Here is a 13918-nt window from a genome sequence, read left to right on the forward strand (position 1 = left end):
TTTCTTGGCAGCTGTAGAAAATAAGCGATATTTCTCTTTTTATGTGCAAAGAAGAGACTGTGACAGGATAAGAAGCTTCTCCAATGTAAGTGACAGCCAGAGTATTTTTTTGAATTAAGATTAGGATAGGCAGAATGAAGGCTTCCTTGGATGAATAAAGAACTCTTCCCATTAAGATCCAAAAATAAAAATCATGAAGAATTGTTGTACTTCTGGAGAATATAGAAAGCCATAGAACATTGGTATAAAACTGATTGAAAATATTTCCATAAAATCTTGTGGCATTTCAGCACCGTGCTTTATTGAGGAAAATCCTACAACATCCCATGTCCCAGATGCAATCAGCCAAGCCTCCACATCTTTAGTCATGATGGCAGCCCTTGCAGTTTTGGAAAATAAGCTATTTATATGAGTTCTTAGACACATAATTAAATACCCAACTTCAAGGCAATCCTATTTGTGTTTGGAAAGCCTGTATTTCTGTGTTGCACAGTCTCTCCTAAAATTCTCCTCCTTAATGCTGCCCTTTGGATCTCTATGCTTACTTGCGTCCATGTGTAATGCTCCTGGTGCTGTCAGGGCTGAGCTTAAACCTGAGAGTGCAGTGGTGCTCGGCCCATTGCAGATGATTTTGCATGTGGGTTTGCTTGGTGTGAGGGGCCTGTGGTTACACTCCACTGTCCGAGTGTTGTGGCCACTGTGGGTGCCATAAGAGGGGACTGAGGCCCAGTGGCCCACCATCCCCTCCCAGCACTACACTGCACCTGGCTCCCAGAGACCAGCAGCACATTTTTCATATCATGTTACAGTGTAAGAGATGTGACATTTGAAGCTGTGCAAAATAATACCACTAAAATTCTAAATACAACAATTGAATCTTACGAAAATTTTTGTGCATAACATTTCACAGCTTTCTGGCTGCCCCCAAGAATCTGCTGAATTCAAACCTCATGCTGCCCATTGATTGCAAGGGGCATTTCTAATGGCTGCTCACATGTCCTGCATCCTCTAGCCTACAGAACCTTCTCTATGTGCTTATCCAGATGGCTGATAGAATTCAGCTCCACACCAGGAATTACTGTCACTAAAGGGACTTCTCAAGAAGTCCAAGACTTGGATGTTAATACTGAGCTGTCTCAATATCATCCTCAAGAGAGAAACCTGAATTTATAAACACTAGAAACCATCCCTGATATTTGCTAGCAGTAGTTCTTCCTTTGAGATTCTTGGCATTAAATAGGAAAACACAGACAGCCCCAGTACAGTGAATAAGCTGACCACAGCTGAAAAATAACATGCTGCAGAATACAAAGCAGTGAGATGGGCAGCACTTAAACAGCAGACCATTTATGTACTATTTTTCCCCCACAGTGGTGTGCAGTGTGAAGCTGTTACTCAGACCACTCATTACAGTAGAATACAGTATTTATTTGGTCTAAAAATATTGCCACTGAGACACAAAAGCTAGATGGAGCCATGTCTGAAGCACCTTTTGGTGAGGATCACCATGGAAATCACAATAGTTTCCTCAATACTGTACCATATATTACAGGGAGATAAAGGAACTAATACTTCATCCACATGTGATAGGTTTTATTTCTTTGATGCCAGATGAAAGGAGTCTCTTTGGCAAGGAAATGGTAATCTCTTGTTGTTGCACATAGATCCAAATTGGAAATTATGACACTTCTTTCAGCTTTCCTAAAGCAAAGAAAATAATTCAGAAGCATTATCAGACGGTGTCTTGGAGTTTTTTATGTGCTGAGTGTCTCATTCTGCTTGTCGCAGCAGAAACAGAATCTCTACTTAGCAGTAGAGAAAAAAAACTGAAAAAACCCAATTCTTGTCCTTTCTGAAACCCCAGCAAAATTCCAGGAGATGAGAGATGAGATATAATAATGAGATCCATTATTATATCTATATTACTGAAAGGAACAGTCAGAAATCTGGCACACAGACAGTGTGAAATCAGAACAAAAACAAATCTAATCAACCTTCAGAATAACTGCCCGAGTCCAAAAAAAACAAACCAGTGGGCTATGTACAAAAGCAAGATTATGGAGGAGGCCAGTCTGCTCCTTTCTGTGTGCCTATGGCTGTGTTGACTTGTGGTGTGTTTACAGGCTGACTAGGAGAGAGAGAATTGAATAATGCATTTGGCGAACAGCATAAATATTTTTGCTGCTCAGCCAGCTGGATGTTAACTAACCTATTAATATTTAGTTGATGAATATTCACCCATACAGATGCTTTCATAGGTCTAAGTGCTCCAGCATAAGTGGATAGCTCTTCTCCATGCCCTATTGAATTCTGAAATATCTGAAGAAAATAAGCATTTAAGGTGACAATGAGAAAGCATCAGTGAGAGTGGAAGAATCCATTTCAGCATGTTGCTGGTATGTGGAGTAATGTGCCAGCTGTCCTCAAGTTTCCAATGTGTGCCAAGCGACTTTAAGGACATGCTGGTGATGGACATCTTCCTTTCAAGCTGTGGGCCAACCAGCGGCTAGTGGTGATACTAGAGATCCACGTAAGAAATAGAGAAATCAGTGTAAAACAAACACAGACAAAGCAGCTATGTAAATGAGGCATGAGAAAATAAATTTCAGACAGACACAGGCAAAAGACGTGCTTCAGAGGCAAACTTGCTAAATCACGACTGCACGAGGCATGGGTCCTTCCTTTCTTCTTGAAAACACAGAATTGAATAGGAGGAATTCTCGAACCTTATCTAAAAAGAATTTTAAAATTCTTTAAATTGTAATGAAACATGATATTATAATTACTTGTTATTCATGGTAAAGCAGCACTGTCAATGCTAAAAGTGAGACTCTGCCATTGTATCAAGTCTGCCTGGTGCGTGCAAATGTTCTCAGTGTTTGCCCACTAAATAGAAAAAGCAGATGCAGGGTTGAGAAGAAGGTTTATGAAACATGAGGAGAATGAACACATTGATCTGAGCTGAGTCATAGGCTGAGGTGTTCCCTCAGCCATATAAAGGAAATGTAAGGACGAAAAAATTTCTTGGGGAGGAACAGGCAGAAAAAGACAGTTTCAAGAAAAGACAGTTTCCTCCAGACCAGCTGAACACTGGGGTAGCACATGGGTGTCAGCATGGCTTAGATATAAAAACCCTTTGTCCACGCTTCCTGAGCTGCATGGTCACCTTGTGTCAGTGTGTACAATAGTAACCTCTGCTGGAAATCAATGGGGAGCCTTCTCAGAAATGACTCCATATAAAACAGCAGAAGGACAATCAAATAACTGTGTCACTTCTGTGCAGTTCTTCTCTAAAATGGAGCTTTCTCTCAAGGCAAACTTTGCTTCTGTTATCATCTTGATTCTGGGCAACTGACTTTGCTACTGCTGATGTTTTGATTTGTCTCTTTTCTTCCTACTTTATGTCTCTCAGTTCATTGCCACTGACATGAGATTCCCGAGTATTTTTGGTGTCATTCCAAATCCCCAAGTGTGACAGTATCCTCACCACTTTTATATACTGCCTCCTTCATTTTCTGGAATTTCATGCTTTCCTTCAGCACAGTCAGCCTTTGGGCTGCCATGTCCCTCAGCTCTGGGATGGAGAGATGAAACCAGAAGTCTCTGTAACTCCCTTAATCACTGCTGTATTACATGAGGAGCAGAAAAAGTGCTGGGGAGCAGGGGAGGGGGGAACAAGAATGCTTCTTTTGTATTCTGTCTGCTGTTTTATGCTCTATACTTCAGAGATGCCAGAGCAAAGAGGCCAGGACATGGCACGAGTCCTGCCTGAATCCCGCTTCTGATCTCAGCTTCTGCTCATAATTCAACCAAATGTCCAAGACCTTAACTCGTTACCAAGGCTGGAGTCTCCATTCCGAGGAAATCCTGGGTGCCCAGTGTTTCAGCTTGCTGCAGCAGTGCCCTCCTCCCGTTCACTGGTGTTTCTGCTCTCTTCCTTTGCAGAGTCTAAAGCAAGTTGCCGGTTAGGCCGGTCCGCATCCACGTCAGGAGTGCCTCCTCCATCTGTGGCGCCGCTCAGGCAGCCCAGTGACCTCCAGCCGAGCCAGGTACCATCGTTAGCCAATCGGGAATGACTCCATGTGCTGCAACTTGCCAAATGTTCTCACCTCTCTGTCTGTCATTTGTTACAGTAAATGATTTTTTTGGTTTATGTCTTTATTTTCTGTGCGTGTGCGTGCATCTGTGTGTGCACATCTCTCATTGGCAATGAAATTCCACTGGCCACAGCCAGCAGAATTTTCTTTGCTCTTAATTCCTTGTATCTTTTTCTGTCTTCATTCTGTAATATAAATGTAGTAAAACTTTACTGTATGAACTGGCTGGGTTTTTTATTTTTTCATGTTTTCTGTACTTTTTTACTGTCTTAAAATTTATCAAACTTTGATAAATTTCATCTATGTTTTTATGTAAATTTCTTTTAAATGTCTTGTCTAGAGCACTTACACCAATGTTTGTCAATGACTTGTACATACTTGACTTCTGCCCAGTTGTACTTTAATATTTGTGCCAGTCTCACATTTGGTTGGAGCTTAATGCATGATTGTATTACACTGTGATTTATCACTGTCCTGAAAACTGCTCTTACAGCAAGTGATTTTGTTTAGTTGAGGCAGCTAGACTCTCTTCAGCTGTAGACAATGTAATGCTTACAGGACTATTAAATAGTCCACTGCAGTTATATTTACTGTATATTGTTAGGAATAAAAAAGAACAAATCAAAGGGGCAACATCTCCTTTTATCTTAAACAGAGGTACTTTCTTTGTCCTCCTCAGAAACAAAACTGCTACGCAGGAAGAAATGAAAGCGTTTGGGTTTGGCAAATTTCTCCGATAGAGAGAAAATGGAAAAGAAATAAAGACATGGGAAACCTATACTTACCTTTATTTTATATGCTAATACTGATATTGTACCATTTTGTTGCACAGACCTGTATTATTAGTTTGACAGAACTAGCTGAGAGTAGCAATTGAAAGAAGAGGTTTTGCTTAAACATCATGTGAATGGCTTCTGTCAAAGCACTGTGGCACTGCATCACTGGTGCATACGTGTGGTATGTATGTGCACAAGGAGACAGGAGCACAGATGTATTTATGTGCACATGCATACATGTATGCACACCCAGGCACCCTTATTTTGATGGAGAATTTTTGACTGGCTTTCAAGGAGTTAGTCCCCAAAATCCTATTGAATGTCACTGAGGTTTGAGTGGAAATCTCCCTGAGGACTGCTTTGCAATAATCACATATTTGTGTTTGTATCTTGGTGAGTTGCTCCAATAATATCTTGACCAAAGCAAAGACCACAAGAGTAAGGTTGATTTACTCACTCCAGACAGCCAGAAACTTGTTAGGAAGGTTATATTTGGATAGCCTAGTCTGTACAGGTTACAATTCTGTAACCTGTATGAACTGATTGATTGTATTACTTCTGAGCGCTGCCAGACACAAAGCCTGAGAGAACCCTGCACATTTCTAAAGCATATTTTACATAAGCAGGTCAAATCCATAATGGAGATTCAAAATGACGGCCCATTTAAATAACACATCAAGTGTTCCTTCATCTAAGGAAGAAATTAGGGTAATTGTACTTTCAAAGGTCTTCAGTGTCCCAGTGTTCCTGTAGTATATATTTTTGATTAAATGGGTCTTACAGCACACATGATGCTTTGCTGTTTACTCAGTGACAAAGGCACCTTGGGTGTTTTGAAGGGATTTTAGCCTGTCAGTTTATACTAAAAACTAAACAATAAGCCTCAAAAGCAGAAGCTGATGTGATAGAAGAGATAATGAGCCTCTTAGAAGCTGCGGCCAGGGTTCACTGAAACTGTGGAGGGAAAAATCCACCTCGATTCATACAGAAGAAAGGAACAAAGATGATAAGAGGAATTTTCAAGTGACTGTGGGAGGGCGATCTTGTTAATTGAATAATGTATGCTATGGTTGTGACTTCATGAAAAACAAGATAAACTAGTGCAAGCTTTCTCTCCTTAAGGCTTCCCTTCCAGCTGACAATTTCTTACTGTCCATCTATTATGTTGCCACTTACTATGATAACATAATTTTTAAAGGTGTGGATTTGACCCTGATTTCAGAGGAATGACAAAAGTCTTATCTCCATGACAGATACAAACATTGATTGTTCTTTCAACACCTATTCTATCTTAATGTGCAAATAATGGATGGCAGGTGAAATGTGTTGCCAACAACTGGGCTGTTAGCCCATTCACAATCTGCCAGATTGTGTCATACAGGGTATCTATTTTTGTGTGCTGTGGCTATTGATTGTATTGCTACTCCTTTCCGTAACAACATCATAATGAGCAGTTAGACTTTCCAAAAGATTAAGAAGACATATTGTGTTATCCACCTCTTTGTTGATCAGATGGGCACAGCTAGCATTCAAACAGGAATATAAGATCTGGGAAAGGACAGATTACTGTTATTTGGTTTTCTCAAATCTTCATGGATCCCAGACTGATGGTTTTCAAAATGTTGAATTTGGAAAAAAAAGACAAATTTGCAACTGAGTTCTCAAAACCCGTCATTTTTAATACAGTTGTTCAAAGAAGTGGTGACTATGCTTGGTAATTGAATATAGATCTGATCTAAGGAAACCTATATAATAGTTCCAATCATATGTTAGATAATGATGTAACTATTGTCATTTAACTCCCCTATGCCTTATTTTCTTATTTCTTGTTTGCTTATTGATGTAGGAATTGTGAGGATTAATCAGTTAGTATTCACAGAATATATTTATGGTATATTGGTGGTAAGCAGTAGAGGGATCACTTACAAATAAGAAGAAAGGGCTTGTAAGCAGAGATTAATTATGTGGCTGGTCTCTGATGGAGAACACTAAAAACTCTGTAGTGTAGTGGCAGCCAGCATTTAACCAACATGCTGGGCCAGATTGAAAGCCTCCCTTCTGTCCTTAGTTCTGGGAAATGATGAGGGCATTTGGAAAGAGCTGATTGCAGGAGGTAACCTCGGATGAAGTTATGAATTGTCTCAATTTAAACTGAAAGATAAACATAGGTTTATCCTGGAACTGAAGTTACTGATTGTGAAAGGACAAAGTTTAAGAAATTAAGGAAGTATCAGTGGAACTGATAATAATGGCAGAAGGGGGCACTTGGAACTCTAATAATGGCAGAAGCATAGAATAATTTCCAGCTACAAAAGTGGCACATATATGTATTTTCTAAATGCATCTCTAAATAAAAATATCCTACAGAGATGGGTGAAAGTAGCAGAGAAGTATTCCAGATATGATGTATTGTCTTGTAAAGAAAGGAAAGAAGGAAATATTAAATATGCAGAAGCAGTCTATCCTCATGTGCCAAAAGACAAACCAGTAGGGAAGATGATCAGCCTGTCTGAACAGAGTTTTAGCTGGAACTCAGGAAAAAAGAGAGTTTATGAAAGTTGGAAGAAGGCACAGGCAACTAGGAGGACAAGGGTGTCATGAGGTTATGGACGGAGAAAATTAGAAGGGCCGAATCCCAGCTAGCACTTAATCTGTCTACTGCCATAAAAGATGATAAAAAATGTTTCTGTAAATACATTAACAGCAAAAGGAAGTCTGAGGAGAATCTCCATCCTTATTTTGAATGGTGGAGGAAACATAATGACAAAAGATGAGGAAAAGGCTGAGGTACTTAATGCCTTCTTTGCCTCAGTGTTCCGTAATAAGACCAGTTGTTCTCCAGGTACCAGCCCCCTGAGCTGGAAGACAGACATGTGGAGCAGAATGAAGCCCCCATAATGCAAGGGGAAATGGTCAGTGACCTGCTCTAACACTTAGACACGCACAGTAGGATATCATGTGTTTAAATTAGGAAAAATGTCTTCACAGAAAGGGTTGTCAAGCAACAGAACAGGCTGCCCAGGGGAGTGGATGAGTCTATCGTACCATCCCTGGAGGTATTTAAGACGTGTAGATGTGGCACCTGGGGACATCGTTTAGTAGTGGTCTTCTCACTGCTGGGTTAAAGGCATTTTTCAACCTAAGTGATTCTCATTCTATAAAGGTACTCCAGTGTTCACAAAAAGCTTACAGGGAATGGAGAAATATTATAGAAAGTAAAGCAAGTTATATCTTAGAGAAAAGAAGTATGTGACTAATATTAGAAGTAGTAAAAGTCCGTCTGTATTTGGCCTTTATATGGAAATGAAAACAAGTCTTTTGTAGCCATCTAAATGGACAGAGAACAGGAGCATTTAACCATTTTATGAGGTTTATGAAGTACAATAAATGTGGTCCACAGATGCCCCAGTAAATAACTCCTCACCCAGTTTGCTGGAGCCTCCGTGCTGGCACCTGAAACTTCTGTAGCAGGCATGGTCAAGGGTTTCACCCTGCAGTGGGTGAGCTCAATCCTGCCAGGGGACACCCACAGGGAACAAAACTGTTCACTTGTGTAAAGCAAGGATTTGGAGGGCACAGGTATCACTGCTAAGCAGTGATGTTTCCCTGCCATGCTATCGTTCGTTCTCCACATCTTCACCTCAGGGTAACAAAGGATTACATTCCATCGATGAGCTCAGATATCCTTGTGACACACAGGGTATGTGTGCACTGAGCATGTCTGTCACACAAGAAGAAAACGTTTCAAGCAGACTGTGGAAGTCCCTCTGCTGGAGAGCAGTGCAGCTTGCATCCAGAGTTTTAATGCACATAAAATCCTCTCTGTATCATTGCCATGCCTCTCTGAAATAGTCTCCAGCCAGCAAAACCCCACTGATTTCCATTATAAGAAAAAAAGAGATCATATAAACATCTTGGGATTTTTTTCTGGGAATGAGCTTTGCAAAGTGAGGTTTGTTTTCATTAATTTGTAGATAGTGATTGGACAATCCCATGTACTTAGCTGCATAGCAGCACAGTAGTGCATGTTTTTAAGATCCATGGTCTGAAGAAAAACACACTCTTCGAAAACAAAACTACTGATAGCTTGAGTTGTGTTTCAGCTTTCCTGCAAAGCAGAGCCTATTTTCAGACAGATTTCCACAAAACTGTGTTCCTTATCTGCAAGTGTGCAGCCTCTCTTCATGCTGCCTGTTAGTTTCTTGCTTTTCAGTGGCCAGACAGCACTGTCCCTTCCTGTACCCACCTCAAGGTATGTTATCTTAATTCTGAGTGTTTGTATGCCTCTTAAGGTTTGGTGTCTTCTTGTGGGGAGGACCAGGCAGTGATATCTAGCTCCAATTTAAGCAAGGATAGAAGATTTAAACTTTACAGAGACGATCAAAGTAAAATCCAGAAGCCATGCTGAGATTAGAAGGAATAACTCAGAGGAGGCAGTGAAGATACATGGACAGCTAAAAATTAAGGATTCTCAACATGCATTGAAGGAATTAAGAAAAAGCTAGAAAATATATCAGCATTAACACTGAAAATTTTTGTGGCTTATTTTAGAAAAGTTGCAGCTCAGTTCATTACTTGCCTGGTATCTGCCTGAGCCCTCTGCAAGCTGAGGCAGCATTTTACTTTCCCCAGATGACCACACTGGTAAACACGACACAGAAGACGCAGGATGGACAAACTAGCCATTACCCTCCAAAATTCAGGACAGCTCTTACTTATTTTATGATTTGTATGAATATAACATGGCAAAGGGGAAGGGCCTCCCAAGAGTGGACTTGACCATTGTCTTTCATCAAATTAAGTTAATCTATCAATAGTTTATTTGAGAACGTGTCTTTGATAGGCAAGACTTTTAGATACAAGTTGGCTCCTTAAATTCATATCTAGGTAGATAAATAATAAAAGACTCGTAAAAGAACCAAGTGCAGGGGGAGACTGGTGTCTGGGGCTGGCAGGCCGAGGGAGCTGCAGTACACACATGGAAACCCAAGGTTCAGAATGGTGGGAAGCACATACCAGGAGTTTTCCAGCACAGTTTTCGAATGTAGCAATGTAGGTAGGGAAGTAAGAAGCTGATTTTCTTCTTTGAATACGCAGCTGGGAGGGTTGGTCTTTGTGTTCATGTCTCGTTGGCCTGGGACAGTGTTAGTCCACACTGGGGTGTGTCAGCGAGGACAGGAGGAAAGCCCCTTGGGATTGCTTGGGTCCGTGCCAGAGGTGGTCTGGGTGAAAATGCACTTTAGCAGCTGTTCAAAATGGACAGTTTGGCTAATCCGACGGGATTAGGAAAAGCTTTATTTACCCCAGAGCCGGGGAGGCAAAGTAGGGTGCTGCGGGAGGTTTGCCTGCTGTCCCACTGAGGGCAGGTGAGCTCAGCACACCCCATTTGGCCAGCACATCCCTCATCCCGCATCCTGCACCCTGTATCCCACACCCGCATCCTGCATCTGCAGGGGAAGCGGAGGCTTTGCTGGGGCCACCCCACCCTGCTCCTGCCCTGCCCCGGAGTGAGGGAGGGAAGGAGAGAAGGAGGGGGCTTGCTCCAGCCTCAGCTGTTAAATCCCACTCTTCCACACAACAGCTTAGATAATGTTTTGTTTAAGACTCAGTATTTAGGTGCTAACTGAAATGCAATCAAAATGCACACATTATATTGTGAAAAAAAAAAAAAAAAATCTAGCACTAAAACTGATATGAGACCTTCAGGGCAAGTATTATTTAATTTTGTAATCCAGCTGAAAAATCCCAAACAACTATTGTTCCATTTTAAAACAAAATCGTTTGGAAGGGAAGTACCACAAAGAAGATGAGACATTTATTTAGCTGCTTTTCACATGCATCAGTAGAGCAATACCTTGCGGTTTAAGTGCAGTATAAGCTCATTGTAAAAAATTTACAAAACTTCAGAGGAATAATTTGCAATTGAATTTTGACAAGTACTGAGTACTCTTCAGCAGCACAGCTACATATTTGTCTCATGCCTAAATTCACCCTATATTGGGTCAATTAAATATCACAAGTCCAGCTTGTAATGTCTCTAGCTTTAGTTGTGAATACAAAACATATTATAGTCTTTGTATGCTTTGTAAGCATTGTGGTCACCCTGTAATTAATGATTGCAGGGGAGTGTAAATTGTTCCCATTATGGCTATAATTATTTTTGAAGGCACCTAGACAAAGTACTTCCCCAATGAATTGACATTATCATGCTTTAGTCAGCAAATGTGTATCTGAAAGTGAATACTCTGTGAGCATAAACAAAGCATCTGTGCTCTGTTATTCTCAGCTTAAAGTTGCCATTTTCCCCAGCAGTAGTGTACAAGAGTTCAAAGAGTCAGCAAACACCCTGCAGTTGTGGGGCACAGTAGCAGAGCTGGGTTCCTGATTCTGCAGTTAACGAATTCTACTGCTGAGAAATGAGCACATATAAATCAAGATCCAGTGTTCCGTATCTGATCACAGCAGTCTTGTTTTTAACTTCCATTGTATGAAAGAAATACAGTCATTGCAGGTAGATGGAGAACTCTGTGGACTGACCTAGTCCTTCACCCAGTTTGAATACTAGGGAAATGGTAGTAAAAATAAAAAGTGTGCTAGTAAGAGAATTTGTGTGCTACACAGCACGGACCCATGTCAGCACTCAGTACTGTCAACCTGTGCTACCTGCACTCCCTGATGAATCTCAACCTAGAACTAGCATCAGACTCTGGTGATTCTGCTATTTTGGCTCTTATAGTGCACAAAGATTTGCAATGAAAGAACCAACTTCTGTCATCCTTGCCCTCTGGACTAAAGGGAAGAACAATCCCTGTGGGCTGCTGGTTAAAGATCTCAGGGGACATGCAGTCCCAGATTTCTATTCAAAGGGAATATCTAACTACTGTGCTAATTGCCACTCTTATAATTTTCTCTGTCCCTCTTTTCTCCTCTAATTTTCTGAAGTTAGGAAAGTCTAGTGTGTATTTTGGACATAAAATAGCGAAACATACAAAACAATTCATGGGACAGTGGCAATTGTTTTCCTCCCCCTGTGTGAAAATGCCAAGTGTTCCTCTTGAGCCAGTGCAATGCCTCTGAGATGTCTGTCTCCGTGTTCCTGGAGCCAAGCTTATGGTTGCTCCTTTTTGATACTTGATCTTTTTCTTTATCCAAAATGTATGTCCACAGTGTGGGAACAGTCCAGTGCTGCTCGCTCTGTAATCAGAGCCCCATGGGGCTTTGGTCTGGGCTTTCTATACACTATTTATTACTTTGGATGGCAGCTTCTATTTTTGCCTGAGAAGATATTTACTTAAAGGAAGTTAATTACTCCTTATGTTTAGCCATCACATTTAATAAGTCTTGGGATAGTCACTGGATCCAAAAGCTTCTTAATGTTGGCCGCTAGGATCTACCACAATATTGATTGTGGTGGTGTCCAAGAGTCGTAGTTCTGTGTTGGTAGACAATATACATAGGACAAAGGCTGTTCCTGCCCCAAGGATTCTTAAGTTCAGTGTAGTAGATGAGAAAGTAAGAGGGTGCAGGTGGGAGTAGACTGGTAAGTGTGTGACTGTCAGGAATTGCTTAAGGTTTGGTTTTTGTGAAATTAGAAGGTGCAAAACTATTCTGAGTGTGATCTACTGTATCTGTGACAATGATTTTACAGTTTTATGAGTCACTGACACAATGAAATGCATTTGAATATCTAAAAGTGGAAAAACAGGTGTATTTTACTTGGAACATTTTACAAATTATGTCTCTCTCTCAAACGGCCCTCTCATGGAGAAGTATTTAGTGTCTGTGTAGGCAAAGGAAAAGGAATGTAGGCATAGGCCGAATCTTGTGGATGCTAGTTTTGCAAATGGCTGGGAGAAAGGAAGCCCTCTGGGTCCTACCTGGGAGGATGGACAGCCATGGAAGAAACCACAATGGGGTACAGAGAGAAGCCCCTGGCACAGGCACTTCACTGATGGGAGACAGGGGCCAATTTTACCTTGATACGATGTCTGGAATTGACCAGTGTGTGGCCTGAGCATGTTTAGAAACCTGAATCATCCAGAGCCATAGGATTTTACTTTCTTTTTCAGACTGAATGTACATAAGAGTCAGGGATGAGTCACCCTGAGTGCCACCACCTCGAAAGAAGTGCCGGGGCGTGAGGCATGAGCTGTGTCTGCAGTGTCACATAGCCTTCAGGGGTCTTTGCACTGTTAACAATCTGTAAGAGTTTGGATTTACATGATTTGTGCCCTTCTAAGGTGCAGCAGAGCCCTGTGCCCACGAGAGGGAGCGGTAGGATTACTTTCCACATTTCAGGGTTTTCCCTGCAAAGACAAATCTCTTGCACACCGGAAGGCAAAATTCTGCCGTCGACAGTCCAGCCAAATATGCTGTCAACATTTTAGATGAGAGCAACAACAAGAATGTTAATGCTTTGGGGAAGGCTCCACATTGCATTGTGTTGAGTTTCAGCTTGAATCTGGTCTTACATAATCAGTGCATGAGTCCAGAGCAGTGCAAATGGTTTCTAAATATACAAATTGCAAATAGAGAATGCTTATTAAAAAAATTAAATTAAAAAAAGAAAAATTAAAAGAAAATGCAGACCTTGAAGTAGATGGAATTGCCACATCCATCATCCCTCACCTCCAAGGCGTGCCTGACTGATTGGCATGAGAAGCAAATGTGTCAAAGCGGTCTTTTGCTGGCAGACAAGCCTGCTGTTGCTGTCCCAACATCTTTTCTTCATCATTCAGCTGGGTTGGCCATGCAGCAGAAGCAGGCCAGTGCATTGCTTTGCCAGGACTCTGGCTTAAGTGTGGCCCCACACTGCCAAAGCAGCCTCTGTCCCACAGCATGGGGTACAGCAGGCACAGGTGGATCTGAGCATGCACTGCTGTCATGATAGGTCCCAAGGCCAAACATGGCTTTAGTGACTCTCCCTCTCCATACAGGTCATAGCACGGGGTTTAGGCACAAAATAGATGTGTCAGGGGGAGGCAGCAATGGGTGAGAGCAGATCAGCTGTAGAAGAATTAATGCCACAGCAAGAGGGTATCAGAC

General features: G+C 41.4%; 1 protein-coding gene across 1 annotated transcript in view; it reads left to right on the top strand.

Annotated features, from left to right (window-relative positions):
- The window catches only part of NYAP2 (neuronal tyrosine-phosphorylated phosphoinositide-3-kinase adaptor 2), a gene marked incomplete at its 3' end in the record, with an annotated part of 125402 nt that overhangs the window by 97214 nt on the left and 14270 nt on the right, over positions 1-13918 (top strand). Inside the window, exon 5 of the mRNA XM_082287979.1 lies at positions 3946-4049. Coding sequence (XP_082144105.1) covers positions 3946-4049 — 104 coding nt within the window. The remainder of the gene's footprint in view (positions 1-3945; positions 4050-13918) is intronic.

The sequence above is a fragment of the Coloeus monedula genome, assembly GCF_965178545.1.
Source record: "Coloeus monedula genome assembly, chromosome: 10".
In the NCBI taxonomy this organism is placed as follows: domain Eukaryota; kingdom Metazoa; phylum Chordata; class Aves; order Passeriformes; family Corvidae; genus Coloeus; species Coloeus monedula.